This window comes from Vidua macroura, chromosome 23 (genome assembly GCF_024509145.1).
Source record: "Vidua macroura isolate BioBank_ID:100142 chromosome 23, ASM2450914v1, whole genome shotgun sequence".
Lineage (NCBI taxonomy): Eukaryota > Metazoa > Chordata > Aves > Passeriformes > Viduidae > Vidua > Vidua macroura.
In genome coordinates this window covers 2,939,084-2,952,824 of record NC_071593.1, presented here as the reverse complement: position 1 = coordinate 2,952,824, position 13,741 = coordinate 2,939,084, and the positions used below count along the sequence as shown (strand labels likewise).

At 63.0% G+C, this 13,741-nt stretch overlaps 1 protein-coding gene across 8 annotated transcripts; it reads left to right on the top strand.

The window, feature by feature from the left end:
- The first annotated feature begins 242 nt into the window (after nt 1–242).
- Nucleotides 243–13,120, top strand: PHC2 (polyhomeotic homolog 2). Of its 8 annotated transcripts, none has more exons than XM_053997557.1 (15): nt 243–351; nt 3,337–3,522; nt 3,617–3,763; nt 3,835–3,912; nt 4,001–4,162; nt 4,743–4,847; nt 4,916–5,129; nt 5,631–5,968; nt 6,989–7,148; nt 8,526–8,719; nt 10,268–10,397; nt 10,514–10,628; nt 11,082–11,226; nt 11,601–11,895; nt 12,345–13,120. In XM_053997557.1, exons 2-15 carry the CDS (start codon nt 3,379–3,381, stop codon nt 12,497–12,499), a joined length of 2,382 nt encoding a protein of 793 aa, XP_053853532.1. In that variant the 5' UTR covers nt 243–351; nt 3,337–3,378; the 3' UTR covers nt 12,500–13,120. The 8 variants fall into 8 exon arrangements, with proteins under 8 accessions (XP_053853532.1, XP_053853533.1, XP_053853531.1 ...); XM_053997558.1 differs by having other exon boundaries at nt 3,605–3,763; nt 11,646–11,895; XM_053997556.1 differs by having other exon boundaries at nt 3,605–3,763.
- Nucleotides 13,121–13,741: the final 621 nt, after the last annotated feature.

The window sequence follows — 13,741 nt, the reverse complement described above, 5'->3', positions numbered from 1 at the left end:
CCCCCCCCTCCTCACTCCGTTGCCATGGCGACCCCGCTCACCGCCCCCCCCCCCCCCCCCGCCCGGGGTTGCCATGGCGAGCGCGAGCAGCGGGCGCGCGGCGCGGTGGGCGGGGCACGCGGGGCGGGCGGGGCGGCGATTGGCCGGGCGGCCCCACGTGACGCGCGCAGGAATGCAAATGAGCGATGGCCTCGCGCCGCCGCCGCGCCGCCGCCTGAGGGAGGGAGGAGGGAGCGGGCCCGGCCCGGCCCCGCCGGGACCCCCGCGCCCCCCGCTCCGGGACCCCCCGGCGCCCCCCGGGCCATGGCACAGCCCGCCCGCCGCCTCTGCCTCGCCCGGCCCGGCCCGCAGGTACCGCGCGTGCCGCCGCTACCGGGCCCCGGCGGCTTTGTCTGGGCCGGGGGGGGGGGGGGGTAGGGGCTGAGGGGAGGGGGGGCCGCGCATGCGCACCCGCCGTGCCTCAGTTTCCCCACCCGGGGCCGTGGCCCCCGCCGCTCCCCGCCCCCCGTGGGGCCCCCATTTCCCACCCCTATCCGTGTCTCCCCTCCTTCCCTTTCTCCTGGGCCCCCTTCTCTGGTTCTGGACTCCACTATTATTATTATTATTATTATTATTATTATTATTATTACCCACCGCTCACCATCATATTCCAGTGCCCCGGTGTTATCTCTGGCCCCCTATACTATATCTGACCCCCTTGTCTTTTATCCCACCCCTCACCATCATATCCCACTCCCCATCTTCCACCCCCTTTTCTGATTTTGCACTGTTAGTGTTATTCCCAGCCCCTACCTTCATGTTCCAGTCCCTACTGTTTTATCTGACTCCCCCTTTATTAAATCTGACCCCCGCTTTTCTGTCCCACCCCCCCCACAGTGTTTTCCACCCCTCACCAGGATCTTGCATTCTCCCTCTTATTTTGCACCCACTTACCATTCCCTATGTCATATCCTGCTGCTCCCTATCCTGCACCCCTTTATTGTTATTTGTGCTCACCCCCAGTCATATTCCAGTGCTTGCTGTTACCTCTGACCCCCTGTATTGTATCTGACCCCCCAGTGTTTTATCTGACCTCCCTCACTTCTATCCAACACCATGATTAGTATTTTCCCCTCTTTCCCATTATCTTCCACCCCTCCTCTGCTTTTACTCCCTCTTATTATTATTCCCACCCCATCATCATTTTCCAATCCCTACTCTTTTATCTGACCCCACTCTTTTCTATCCCACCTTCCCACCATATCCCACTCTTCACCAGCACCTTGCATCCCCCCTTATTCTGAAGCCCCATATTATTCCCCCCATATTGCTCCATACTGCTCCTTCCTCTCCCATCTTCCCCCTCTATATCCCATATTGCCCCCACAACCTGTCTGTATGCCCATTCCAGGCCATTCCTCCAAGATTTCCCTACCCCCTCATCGTTTGCCACCTCCATTTTGGGCTCAGCTCAGGGAATTCCAGCTCTTCCTGTCCTGGCTGTGGGACCCCCCACGTTCCCCCACCCCAGTGGGTCCCAGCACTACTCAGAATCTTCCCTTTTTTGTTATTTTGGGTTGGTGTAATGGTTTGGGGGTTTGTCCTCTGGGTCAAAAGTGTGGTATCCCCATGTGACACCCCAGATTCCCTGGTGGGGTTTGGTGTGGGTGAGGACAGGAGGCTTGGACCCACAATGGGTGGGAGCTGTGGGGGGCTTCCTGGGCTTTGCCCACCCTTGGAGGATTGACTCCAGATGGGCCTGGTGTGATCCCTCTGTGTCAGTCACTGCGGTGACCCCATGTCAACTCGATGCCACCAGAGCAGAAAAAACAGGTCTGTGGCTGTTTGGTGGGAAAAGTGCTGCCTGAAGCCTCTCCAGCTGATGCTGAAGGCGTGCCATGGATGCAGACCAGAGGGTGGGGAGTGTCACAGGCCACATGAACACGTGGATGTCCCAGCCTGTGCTTTGCGACAGCGGCACCTCAGGGGACAAAGCCCCATGGGCTGCACAAGGCCAGGGCATCACTGCTGCCACGGCCCTCATGTGCCAGGCTGGGATGGCCTGGTGTGGCATAGTGACCAAGGCCACCCTCAGTGGCTGCTGGCCATAGTCTTCAGTGTCCCACACTGTTGTCCCTGGTCCTGCTGTGGTGGCACCACAGGGGTTCAAACGGGTGACACGGGTGGAGCGCGGTGGCTGTCGGTGACCGTGGAGCCTCATGGCCACCACAGTGGCCGTGGTGACAGAGGTGCCACCCACAAACCCCCCTCTCTGGCCCCCACAGCACCGTCCCCATCCTCCTCCTGTAATTCTGTCATGCTGTCCATCCCCCTCCTGCCATCCATTCGTCCCTCTTCTTCCTTCCGTCTGCCTTTGCCCTCATCCGTTTCCTCTGTCCATTCTTCCTTGCATCCCTGCATCCCTCTCCTATGTCCATCCAGCCTTTCTGCCATCCCTTTCTCCCTTTTGTGTCTTTTCATCTGTCCATACTTCCTCCCTCCTGTCTGGTCTTTTCTTCCCTCCATCCTTTGGTCCCTCACTGTCCTGCTTTTTTTCAGCATTTCCTTCTATCCTTGGATTCTTTCCTCATTCTGTCCATCTTTATATCCATCCATCATTCCTTCCTTCCGTTCTTAGAGCCATTCCTTCTGTCTGTCGTTCATTCTGTCTGTCCTCTTCTCCATCCTTCCTTCCATCCTTGACCTCTCCTTCCTTCTGTCTTTCCTGTCCTTCTTGTCTCTTCTTCCTTACTTACTTCTATCTGTCCTTATGTCCATCCTTTTTTCCCTCCCTCCTCCCATCCATTTTCCTTTCTGCCCATCCACCCTTCCATTTGTCCCTCCCTTTCCATCCATCCTTCTGTCCATCTCTTTCCTTCTCCTGTTTGTCTGTCTCTCTGTCCTTCCATCCTTCATCCCTTTCCTGCTTCCACCTGTCCTTATGTCTACCCTTTCCTAGTTCCATAACTCCCTTGGTTTCTCTCTTTCCTTCCTCCTCTTCCCTCATTTCATTCTCTCCATCCATCTCTTTCCTACTTCCTTCCCTTCCTCATTTCCTTTTGTCTGTCTCTTCCTCCAGTCCATCCTTCTATCCATCCCTACCTCCTCACCTCTACCTCTCTGCCTTCCAGCCCTCCCTCTGTCCACCCTTCCTCCTGTCCTTTCCTTCCCTCTGTTCTGTCAATCCTCCTGTCCATACTCCCTTTCCCCATTTTCCCTGAGGTGCAGACCCCCACTTTAGTGGAGGAGGATGAGCCACAGGGTCTCCCATCATTCTTCCTCCTCCTCTGTGATTCCAGCCCCCTGTTCCTTGTCTGGACACGATGGATACCCGCTCACTCTGTTACTCCTCCCCAGCTCTAGTCTGACCCACTTCCACCATCCCGCCCCGGCCCCGCCATGGAGAATGAGCAGCTCCCAGCTCCAGCTCCTGCCAGCAGCGCCGGTGGCACAGCCCCAACGCCCGCCAGCACCGCGGCCACGCGCCCGCCCGGGCCCCAGATCTCCGTCTACAGCGGCATCCCCGACCGCCAGACCGTGCAGGTATGGGGCTGGGGGGCACTCGAGGCTTGGGGGCCACGGGGGGGATCGTGGCGCAGCCCGGGGCCACATTTCCTCCTCAAAGGTGATCCAGCAGGCGCTGCATCGGCAGCCCAACACGGCGGCGCAGTACCTGCAGCAGATGTACGCGGCACAGCAGCAGCACCTCATGCTGCAGACGGCCGCGCTCCAGCAGCAGCACCTCACCAGCGCCCAGCTCCAGAGCCTGGCCGCTGTCCAGCAGGTATGGGCACCCCGCGGGCACAGGGGGTCGCTCGGGGCTGGCACACCCCTCACCTTCGGCTTTCCCCCAAGGCGAGCCTGGCGGCGAACCGGCAAAGCAGCTCCTCGGGCAGCAATGGCACCCAGCCGGCCCCGGCACAGCAGCCCACGGTGAGTCCCTCAGCCTCTCGGCACCCACCCACCCCGCCCGTGCCCACCTGTGGCAGCACCCCGACCTTCTCCTGGTGCCCCATTCCAGATCAACCTGGCGACGTCGCCGGCGGCGGCACAGCTGCTGAACCGGGCGCAGAGCGTGGGGCCCGGGGCGTCGGGCATTGCTCAGCAGGCTGTGCTGCTGGGTAACACTGCCTCACCCGCCCTCACCGCCAGCCAGGCCCAGATGTACCTGCGGGCACAGATGGTAAGGGTGGGGCTGCAACATGGCATGCCTCAGCATCCTGATGGGGTGCCCAGGACCATTAGGGTGCCCATCATCCTGTTGTGGGGTAACCGGGACCCACAGAGTGCCCATGGCCATGCTATAACACTAGGGGTGCTCATTGCTCTGCGTGGCATGCCTGGGACCCGTGGGGAATCCATAGGGTGCCCAGAGCCTGCGGGGCACCCCCCACCCTCCTGGGGCTCCGAGGACCCCACAGGGGGCCTATCACCCTGCTGTCAGGTGTGTAGACTTCATGAGGTGCCTTCACTCAGCTGAGGGAACCCGGCCCCCATATGGGGTGAACCCCATCCCACTGGGGATGCCCAGAGCCCACAGGGCACCCAGAGCCCCATTGGGAGTACCCAAGCAGGCGCTCTTTGCCTTTTGGGGGGGTGTTGGGACCCTATAGGGTGCCCTCCCCCACACTGGGCGTGCCTGTTCCTACCCTACATAGATAGAGAGATACCCATGTGCCACCCTGTAGGGACACAGAGGAGGGACACACGGGGTGTGCCACCCCTGACATGGTGAGCCGTGCACCCACTCTCCCTGTCCCCAGCTCATCTTCACACCCACGGGCCCCGTCAGCGCTGTCCGGCCCGAGAGCCCCGCGCCGGCCCCTCCACCGGCGCCGCCACCTGCCCCACCACCCACCACCCCTCAGGTGAGTCTCCCCACCCCTGCCAGCCCCACAAAATCTGCCCTGGCACCCCTGACCCGCTGCCGTTGCAGGTGCACAGCCTGGCCCTGCGCCCCGCCGGCCCCCACCTCCCTGCCCTGGCCATGAAGCCCCCCGGGGGTGCCCCTCCCCGGGCTGGCCCCCCCCGGGGGCCCCCGCCCGACCCCCCCGCCGAGCACCTCAAAAAGGCCGAGGGGCACGAGGGCCGCACCCATGCCCTGGCCCGCACCACCGCCCCCGCTGCCACCCACCCGCTCGTCACCCCAGGTAAGGGGCTGCTCCGGGGCGGGGGACACCCCTGGGTGCTGGGGGAGTCACGGGCTGTTCACTCTGAAACCTAGTGATGGCCCACACTGGTGTGTCCTGTACGTTGTCACCTTGCCTGTATTTGGGACCTTGTGGGTCCATCCCCTCACTGGCAGGGGTCCTGCTCGGGAGGGTCTCAGCACCCATAGGATCCCAGGGTCCTGTGGGGTGCAGGGGGCTGGGGCAGTGAGGGCGTGAGCCAGGGGACTCCATGGAGTGCTGGAGCCTGGGGTGCTGCGCTGGCATGGCTCCCAAAAGTGGGGACCGCCCACCCCGGGACAGCCTGAGTGCAGCTTCCCGCACCAGCAGCAGGAGCTGGCAAAGCTGATTGCGCGAGGGCACCAGAGGGAACAGATACAGAGTGAGCAGCAGCCTCCTGGAGGGGGCTGCTGGGGATGGGTCCTGTGGGGCTGAGGTGCTGGTGATGAGGGGGGATCTCTGTCCCCATTGCTGTCCCTCCAGCCTATGCCCCGCTGCAGCCCCCCCAGTTCCTGCAGCAGCCGCCGAAGCCGATGCAGCCGCAGCCACCGCAGCAGCAGCAGCAGCAGTTCGTCATCCAGCAGCAGCAGCAGCAGCTGGGCCCCCGTGGGCAGCCTCCCTCGGGCCCCCCCACAACCCCCCAGCTCCAGCCCCTGCCCCCTGCCAGCCCCAGCCCGGGCCCCCAGCCCAAAACAGGGGTCCCTCAGGGAGCAGGGGGTGAGGGTGGCCCCCCCAACGGGCACCCTGGCTGCCACGCTGCCCCCCGCAAGTTCCAGCACGCCTCGGCTGTCATCCTGCAGCTGCAGCCCACCGGCCCCACGGTGAGGGGTCCCCAGACCTCCCCCCACACCTTCATCATGAGGGGCCCCCAAACATCCCGCAAAGCCTTCCCAAGCCTCCCGCCAAACTCCCCCCAAACCCTCATGGTGAGGGGCCCCCAAGCCCTTTGGTGGGGGGAGCTCAGGGGAGGGAAAGAGGAATGTGGGCGCTGAGTGGGAGTGGGGGATGTTGGGGAGTCAGCTGTGTGCACACGCGTGTGAGTGTGCGAGTGCACAGTCCCCGCACACGTGCGTGTTCCTGAAATGTGCACGGGGGCGCAGTTGTCACGTCATTGTGCAGATGTGTGCACGCTTGAGCCACACTGCGTGTGTGCACCTGTTCCATGCACGCCTGTGCGCACAGGTTTGCTCCATCCATGGCACTTATGTGGCCGTGTGTACCTGGTCCTGTGGCATGGAGAGCATGTGGCTGATGTGTGTGTGTGTGTGTGTGTGTGCACATGTGTTTGAGCTTGTATGTCTGACCATGCATGTGTGTACTGGACCCATGCACGTGTGTGTGTGCACAGCTTTGCCAGATGCATGCACATGCATGTGTGCATATGTGCATGTGTGTCTGCTCGCTGCATGTGTGTGCGTACTCACTCCAGGTCCATGCACGTGACTGCAGACGTGCTTGCCTGACCTGTGTGTGCGCACATGTGCTTGATCCACGCGTGTCTGGCCTGTGCATGTGTGTCACACTCACGCCAGACCCGTGCACATGTGTGTCTGTGGGGGTGTGTACAGGCTCCTTGCACACATGTACAAATGTGTGTGCCAGATCAGGTGTGTCTGGACACGCGTGCCCGACTGCGACACACCTGTGTGCATGTGCATGCCCGCTCTAGGCACATGCCTGTGTGTGACCCCTGCACAGGTGTGCACACTCCAGTCGTGCAGGTGCATGCCCCTGTGCCGCCTGCACACGCACCTGAGCCCCGCACGCGCGTGTGCACACCTGACCCCCGCCCATGTGTGTGCACACCTGACCCTGCCCCACGCGTGTCCCTGCCACCACAGCCGTCCCTCGGGGTCCCCGAGGGCGCCCGCCGGGACCCGCTGCCCGTGCCGAGGAGCGCCGAGAGCCCGCCTGCCGCCCCGCCGCAGCCCCCCGCCCTCTCACCGCCCGCCGCCCCCCCGGGCCCCGACACCCCCGAGGGCGAGCGGCCCCTCACGCACGGTAAGCCCCCGCCCCGCTCCCACAGGCACCCACTCGTGGGGTGGCGCACCCCCAGGCCCCGCGGCGGGGGGCCGCAGGGCCGGGCAGCGCCCTCAGCCCCGCCGTGCCCGCGGCGCGGCCGCGCTCGCCACGGGGCTGCGGGCTGCCTGCGGCGCCCGCCGCTGCCGCCAGGGGGCGCGCGGGCGCCTCGGGCTCACACACGGAGGGCACCCGAGGGGCGGGGCCGTGGCCACGCCCCTTTCTGCAGGCGCGGCTCTGGCGCGCGGGCTGGGGAGGCGTGGCCACATCTGGAGGCTCCGCCCCAGCTGCGTGGGGGGGGGGTGCAAGCGGGGCGGGGGGCGTGGTCACGGCCGTGCAGTCCCGCCCCTCGCGGAGCGAGGCTGCGGCCCCGCCGGCGGGGGGCGGGGTCTTGCGGGGAGGGCGTGTCCGGGGCTCCGGGCGCGCGCGGCGGCAGCGCCCGCCAATGGTGGCGCGGGGGCGTGTCCGCGGCAGGCCCCGCCCCCGCCGCCGCCTTTGTCCCCGCTCGGCCCTGGCCCCGCTCCCGGCGCCGCTCCCGCCGCAGCCCCGGCCCGGGCCCCCCGCCATGGCCCCCCCGACCCCCTGAGCGCCCGGTAAGTGAGCGCCGACCGCGGGGGCCAGGCCCGGCCCGGGGCGGCGGTGGCAGCGGCTCTGACCTCACTTCCGCATCCGCCCCCGGCCCCGGTCCGGCCCCGCGGCCCGGGCGAGGGAGGGGCGGGGGCAGCGGTCGCCGCCGCCGCCGCCGGACAAAGGTGATGGGGCTGCCGGGGCCTGCGCGGCCCCAGGGGCCCGCCGGGCGGCCTCGCGGGGAGAGGAGCCGGGGCGGGCTGGGCCGGGGCCATCGGGCCCCGCTGGGCCGTGCTGCGGCTCCGCCGGAGTGTGCCGGGCCCTACGGGGACCTTCGGGGCGCAGATCGGGCCCTGCTGCGGCGCTAACGGGACGCGCTGGGGCCTTAGTGCGGCCGTTCGGGCCTTTCTGGGCTCGCACTGGGCTTTGCTGGGGGAGGTCGGGGCTTTCCGGGTTTGATCGAGCCTTGCTAGGCCCTTTCTGGGGGCGATCGGGGCTTTCCGGCGGGGACCGAGCCCTGGTGGGGCTGTACGGGCCCTTACTGGTGCCTTACAGCGGCGCACCGGGGCTTTACTGCTCCTTCCTGGGCTCTCGGGTGTGTCCGGACCCCTGCGGTTGTTTTAGGGGCCCTTTAACCCCTTCCGCAGCCCCTCGGGGGCGGCTCGGGGCTCCCTGGGCGGCGCTGGGAGCGGCAGCAGCTGCTCCCCGTTCCAGCTGTATGGAAATCGCGGCCCCGCGTCAGCGCGGCGTCAGCGCCCGCCCCTCACCCCGCGTGTCCCCCGCTGTCCCCAGAGCCCCCCGAGCGCCTCCATGCGCAGCCCCGCATTCCCGGGATGACCTCGGGCTCCGGCAGCGCTGCCGCCACCGTCGCCGGCGCCGCCCCCCACAATGGTGAGAACAAACCGCCCCAGGCCATCGTGAAACCCCAGATCCTCACGCACGTCATCGAGGGCTTCGTCATCCAGGAGGGCGCCGAGCCCTTCCCGGTAACGTATCCCGCTCCGCCAGGGCCGGGCTTGGGCGCGGTGGGAAGGCTCAGGGGTTTGGGGATGCGGCGCACGGTCGGGCTTGAGCCCCCAAATCGTCCCCTGCTTCGTCATCCGGGAAGGGGCCGAGCTGTGCCCGGTCCCGTGTCCCGCAGTCTGTGGCTTTATCCCGTGACTGGGGGCTCTGCATCGCTCCACGTTATTGGGTGTTTTCCCATTCGGGAAGGGGCTGAGCCCTTCCCAGTAATGTATCCCAATGTCCCTACCCTTGTTGCTGGATTTGGGGGGGTTGGGAATGGAGCACCCACCATCGTGAAGCCCCAAATCCTCACCCATATCATCGAGGACGTCATCCAGGAAGGGGCAGAAGCATTCCCAGTAATGTATCTCTCTCTGCATCCATATCCCTGAATTTGGGGGTTTTGGGAATGGGGCATCCAAACAATCATGACCCCCCCCCACCCCAAATCCTCCACCCATGTATTGAGAGTGTCATGACTGAGAATAGGGCAAAAATGTTCTAGTATGGTATCCCCACCTCCCTACCCCTATTTCTGGGACAGAGAGATGTAGGGAATGGGCATCCAGGCCTCTGTGAGCCCCCAAATCTTCCCCCACATTACTGAGTTTTTCATCATTCAGGAAGGGACTGAGCCGTTCCTGGTAACGTATCCAGCACTCCATGTCCTTATCCCTGGATTTGTGTGTGTGGGAGGGGGCTTGTGTATTTGGGGGGCTGGGAGTGAGGCACCCAGACAATTGTGAACCCCCAAATGTTACATGTGTTATTCAGCAATTCATTGTCCAGGAAGGGGCAGAACCATTCCTGGTAATGCATTCCTCTCTCCCTATCCTTGCTTCTGGATTTGGGGGCTTGGGAATGGGCCATCCACTCCACTGTGAACCCCCAAATCTTCACATTTTTGAGTTCCTTACTGTGCAGGAAGGGGCTGAGCCGTTCCCAGTAACGTATCCCCCTCTACCTGTCCTTGTTCCTGGATGTGGGAAATTGGGAAGAGGGCTCCTGCATTTGGGGGTTGGGAATGGTATGTCCAGACAGTCGTGAGCCCCCAAATCCTCACCCATGTTATTGAGGATTTCCATCATCTGGGAAGAGGCAGAACTGTTCCCGGTAACATACCTGTTGTCCTTCCTGGAGCCGAGGGATTGGGAAGGGGGCTTTGGGATTTGGGGGGTTGGGAGTGGGTCACTTGGACAATTATGAACCCCCAAACCCTTGCCCTTGTTATTGAGCACTTCAGCATCTGGGAAGGGGTAGAATCATTCCTGGTAAGGTATCCTCCTTTCCTTATCCTATCTCCTGGATTTGAGGGGTCAGGAATGGGTCACTCAAAGAATAGTTGGACCCCAAATCCACACCCTTGTCACCATCACCCCGGAAGGTGCAGAGCTGTACCTGTAACACACCCCCCTCTCCTTACCCTCATCCCTGGATGTGGGGGTTGGGATGGGCCCTGGCAGCCCCACGGCCACAGGAAGGAGCCCGCGTGGCGCTGGGGCACGCGTGCAGCCAGGTGTGTTGCACAGGTGGGCCGCTCCTCGCTGCTGGTGGGGGCCCTGCACAAGCAGTATGCGCAGGAGCTGCTGCCGGACAAGCTCCCACCACAGGACAACACCACCACCACCGACTCGGACATGGAGGAGCCGTACCTGCAAGGTAGCGCCCGGGCCCCCGACCCGCCCAGCCCCCTGGGAGCCCCCCGGGATTTCCCCCGGAGTCCCTCGGCTGAGCTGGCTGGTTTCTCTCTCTGGGTGTCCCTCCACGCCCCCCAGAATCCAAAGAGGAGGGGAACCCCCCCAAGTTGAAGTGTGAGCTCTGTGGCCGCGTTGACTTCGCCTACAAGTTCAAGCGCTCCAAGCGCTTCTGCTCCATGGCCTGTGCCAAGAGGTAACCCCTAAAGCCCACCCATCCCCTCCTTGGTGGGGTACAGGTAACCCCAAAACCCTTGCCATCCCTCCGTGGTGGGGTAGAGGTAACCCCAAAATCCTCCCAAGCAAGGTAGAGGTAACCCCAAAACCCACCTGACAGAGCAAACGTAACACCAAAACCCATCTGGACCCTCTTCAGTGGAGTAGAGGTACCCCAAAACCTACTTGATGGAGTAGAGGTAACCCCAAAAATCCACCTGGGATGGTGGGAGCAACCCCAAAATCCACTTGACAAGAGTAGAATAACCCTAGAAATCCACCTGTCAGGATAAAGGTAACCTGAAAATCCATTCAGCGTGGGAGGGGTAACCCCAAAATATCCACCCTTTCCCTCTTCTTCGGTGGGGCAGAGGTATCCCCAAAATTCCCCCGGTGGAGTGGGGGCCCCTTCGTGACCCATGGCTCCGTGCAGGTACAATGTGGGCTGCACGAAGAGGGTGGGCTTGTTCCACCCAGATCGCAGCAAACTCCAGAAACCAGCAGGAGGGCCCCCCCACGGGCGGCGCCGCAGCTGCAAAGGGACCCTGCCCCCCCTGAGCAAGGACAGCAAGAAACAGGTGAGGGGGGACAGCAGCTTATCCCAGCTGGGGGATATGGGTGAGCACTGAGGCCAGGGTCTGTCCCCGGCTGGGTTCGGCCTCGGGGCTGGAATTTGTTCCCAGTTTTGGGAATGGGGGGTGGTCTCCAAGCCTTGGGTTTGTCCCTAAATTTTGAGGGCACAGGGTGGGCGCTCAGCGCAGGATTTACCCCCAGTTACGGGGACGTGGGCACTGAGGCCGGGCTTTGGCCTCAGTGGGGGGGACGTGGGGTGGGTGCTGAGCCTGGAGTCTGTCCCTGAGTTTTGGGAACACGGGGTGGGCGTTGAGGCTGGGGTTTGTCCCTGAGTATTGGGGACGTGGGGCAGGTGCTGAGGCCAGCACTGCCCCCGCAGCCCCCGGGGTCTGTCCCAGCGGGGTCGGTGACGGCGTCGTTGCAGCTCAACCACAGCCAGGAGGATTCCAGCCGCTGCTCTGACAACTCCAGCTACGAGGAGCCACTGTCGCCCATCTCTGCCAGCTCCTCCACGTCCCGGCGCCGGCAGGGAGAGCGGGACCTGGAGCTTCGGGACATGGAGCTGCCCGACGTGCACGGCCGCGACCTGCCCGGCCTCGGCCACCGCTTCCTGCCCAGCGAGCCCAGCAAGTGGAACGTGGAGGACGTTTACGAGTTCATCCGCTCGCTGCCAGGTGAGGAACGTCCTGGGATGGACAGGGATCTACCCATAGATACCCAGCAGTGTGGTTTTGGGAAGACGTATGTCCCTCAGGATGTGTTCACTCAAGGATAACCCCAAAATTGTGGTTCTGGGGAGAGATTTATTCACAGAGAACCCCCTAGACGTATTTTTGAGTAGGATTTACACACAGATAGTCCCATAAATATATTTTTGGGGGATTATTTACTCACAGCTAACCCCATAAATATTTTTAGGGGAGGGGAGATTCTACTCACAAACTCATTAATATTTTGGAGGGGGCAGGGGGGCTTACAAATAAACCTAAAGGATAATTGGAGGAGAGGATTTACATATGGTAACTCCCTAAATAGATTTTTCAGGGGATTTAAGCACAGAGAAGCCCCTCAGTGTATTTTGTGGGGCTCTGAGAGGGTTTGCTGATGCTGCCCCTCCCCATAGGCTGCCAGGAGATCGCGGAGGAGTTCCGGGCGCAGGAGATCGACGGGCAGGCGCTGCTGCTGCTCAAGGAGGATCATCTCATGAGCACCATGAACATCAAGCTGGGCCCTGCGCTCAAGATCTACGCCCGCATCAACATGCTCAAGGACTCCTGAGGGGGGGGGCCACGGGACCCCACTTTCCCCCCCGTGGGACCCCTGACCCTCCCGGGAGCCCCGCAGGACCCCTGACCCCCCACGCGGCCCCGGGGAGGGGGCAAGGGGGGGAAGACACTTGTGAGCACACCCCGCCCCCCCTGCCCCCCCGGGGGGTGTAAATAGCCCGTAGCTCTAGAGCCCCCCCTTCTCCAGCAGGGAGGGGGGGTCCCCACGTGTTCCCCCGTGTCCCCCCCAGGTCAGCAGAGCCAAGCAGGACGGTTGCCTTAACGTGTGCTCCCTCCCCCAGCTGGGATTGGGGCCCCCAGGGAGGCTTGGACTTCCCCCCCAAAGGGGGTCAGGGAGAGGTGGGGGGCGCGGAGGAGGCGTCACCCCCCATTCACACACACCCCCACACACTGGGCTGTTTTTGGGGGCACCTTAGCAGAGGACAGTGGTGGGGGTCCTCCCCCAGGCAGGTAAGGACCCCCCCGCTGCCCCCTCAGCCAGCACGATCTTTTTAAGAAAAGAAAAGGAAAAAAAAAATTGAAAAAAACACATGGTCCCACCCCCCCTTTTCCTGTTTTTTGTTTTTGTTTTTAATAAACACTGAAAAAAAAAAAAACCCTGGGATCCTCCCAGTTTTCTTCAGTTCCCATCCCCAAATTTCTTCTCATGTAAACTGAGGCCCGTGCTCAGGGGGACACGGGGTCCCAAAGCTGGTGAGGTGGGGAGGGGCACAGGAGGGGAGGTGGTGGCATGTCACCGGTGGGAGGGGGTGACACATCCCTGGAGCTGAGGGGTCCCCAGAGCTGGTGGCTGTGGTGGTGACATGGCCATGGTGCCCTGGCACTGATGTTGGTAGCAGCATGTCCCAGGAGCTGATAAGCACAGCAGTGAGGTGTCCCCAAAGCTGGTGGCCACGGTGGTGACATATCCTTGGAGATGGTGGCCACTGTGACATGTCCCTGAGGCTGGTGGCTACTGTGTGGTGACCCCAGAGCTGTGGCTGCAATGAGGTGTCCCTAGAGGTGGTGACAGGTGCCCGGAGGGTCCCCAGGTGCCCAGACTGAGCTCTCCCTGGGGTTGGTGGCCACACTGAGGTCTCACCAGAGTTCGTGGCTACGGTGAAGTTCCAGGCCACAGTGAAATGTCCCCAGCAGTGGTGGCCAGAGTGGACTGTCCCCAGAGCTGGTGTCCCCAGCAGTGGGTCACTCATACCCCCCACCAGGACCAGGAGCACTGTGCCACCCCTCTCCCTGG

Coding starts and splice junctions, on each gene's coding strand:
- PHC2 (XM_053997556.1), top strand. CDS start 3,379: ATGGAGAATGAGCAGCTCCCAGCTCCAGCTCCTGCCAGCAGCGCCGGT. Junction 8,720..10,267: donor AGGGCGCCGAGCCCTTCCCG/GTAACGTATCCC, acceptor TGTGTTGCACAG/GTGGGCCGCTCCTCGCTGCT. Junction 10,398..10,513: donor GGAGGAGCCGTACCTGCAAG/GTAGCGCCCGGG, acceptor CACGCCCCCCAG/AATCCAAAGAGGAGGGGAAC.